A 930-nucleotide genomic window follows, 5' to 3' on the forward strand; every position below is an offset into this window, starting at 1 on the left:
CAAAAACAAAAGAAAGTACTTCTAGAATTGGGGAGAAAAAAGAAATACCCACATCTATCTTCCTGCTTCCTCGTCGTTGTCATCAACAACTCCCAAAATCTCTCCAAAGTCAATAGTTACGTCCAGAAAATAAAGCGTAGAAACCAGCACAACGCAACACAAAAAGGAAGGTATAGGACCAAATAGCCATAAAAACAGTGGGAAAGAGAAGTAAAATGCCCGCAAGCCAAGTGACCAGAAACAACTCCCACGGTTCACAGTCTTCTCCACATACTCTGCCGTCAAATGTGGACTCATCATCTTCTTCACAGGAACATTGATCAATATACTTGCATGGCTGTAATATCTTATGGACAGTATATTGAACAAGAAAGCTAAAAGAAAGCAGACCAAAATGGAGAAGAACTTGATCCAAAACCCTAGCTCTGTCTGGGCTCCAAGAAAAGTTTCTGATGGCCTAGCTTTCCAGTTGGCCATGATAATGGCCACGACGGAACTGAGCGTGATCGATGTGGATGCCAAAACGGTCGATGCCATTATATTGTTTCTTAGCGTCTGCACGGCAAGGATTCCATTCTTGGACATGTCCTAATAGCCACACCATGCAAAGAATATTATATTAGGTCAAATGACTCTACTATCAAGTATAAAGGCCACGAGAGATCAACCCATTTTGAACCAATTGATTTTAAGATTAAAGCTTTAACATGGTATCATATTAATCATTCACCCAAAAATGAAAAAAGGTGAAGAGTATTTTGAACTTACCTCCATCATGGTTTGGACCCATAAGCGTCTGCCGATGCCATTGATACCGATGACCGTGCTCGCCGGATGAGTTATGATCCGATGGAGAAGCCATATGTGGTAAGCTAGCAGTAAACCAAGGCCTAAGGGAACCAGAGAGAAATCAAGGATTTGTATCTCCAT

General features: G+C 41.4%; 1 protein-coding gene across 1 annotated transcript; it reads right to left on the reverse strand.

Annotated features, from left to right (window-relative positions):
• LOC122062363 lies at positions 1 to 930 on the reverse strand. The gene is made up of 2 exons (XM_042625947.1): positions 769 to 930; positions 1 to 588 (listed from the first exon to the last, which is right to left on the reverse strand). Exons 1-2 carry the CDS (start codon positions 928 to 930, stop codon positions 55 to 57), a joined length of 696 nt encoding a protein of 231 aa, XP_042481881.1. The 3' UTR covers positions 1 to 54.

Source organism: Macadamia integrifolia, unplaced genomic scaffold (assembly GCF_013358625.1).
Source record: "Macadamia integrifolia cultivar HAES 741 unplaced genomic scaffold, SCU_Mint_v3 scaffold1006, whole genome shotgun sequence".
NCBI classification, from domain to species: Eukaryota; Viridiplantae; Streptophyta; class Magnoliopsida; order Proteales; family Proteaceae; genus Macadamia; species Macadamia integrifolia.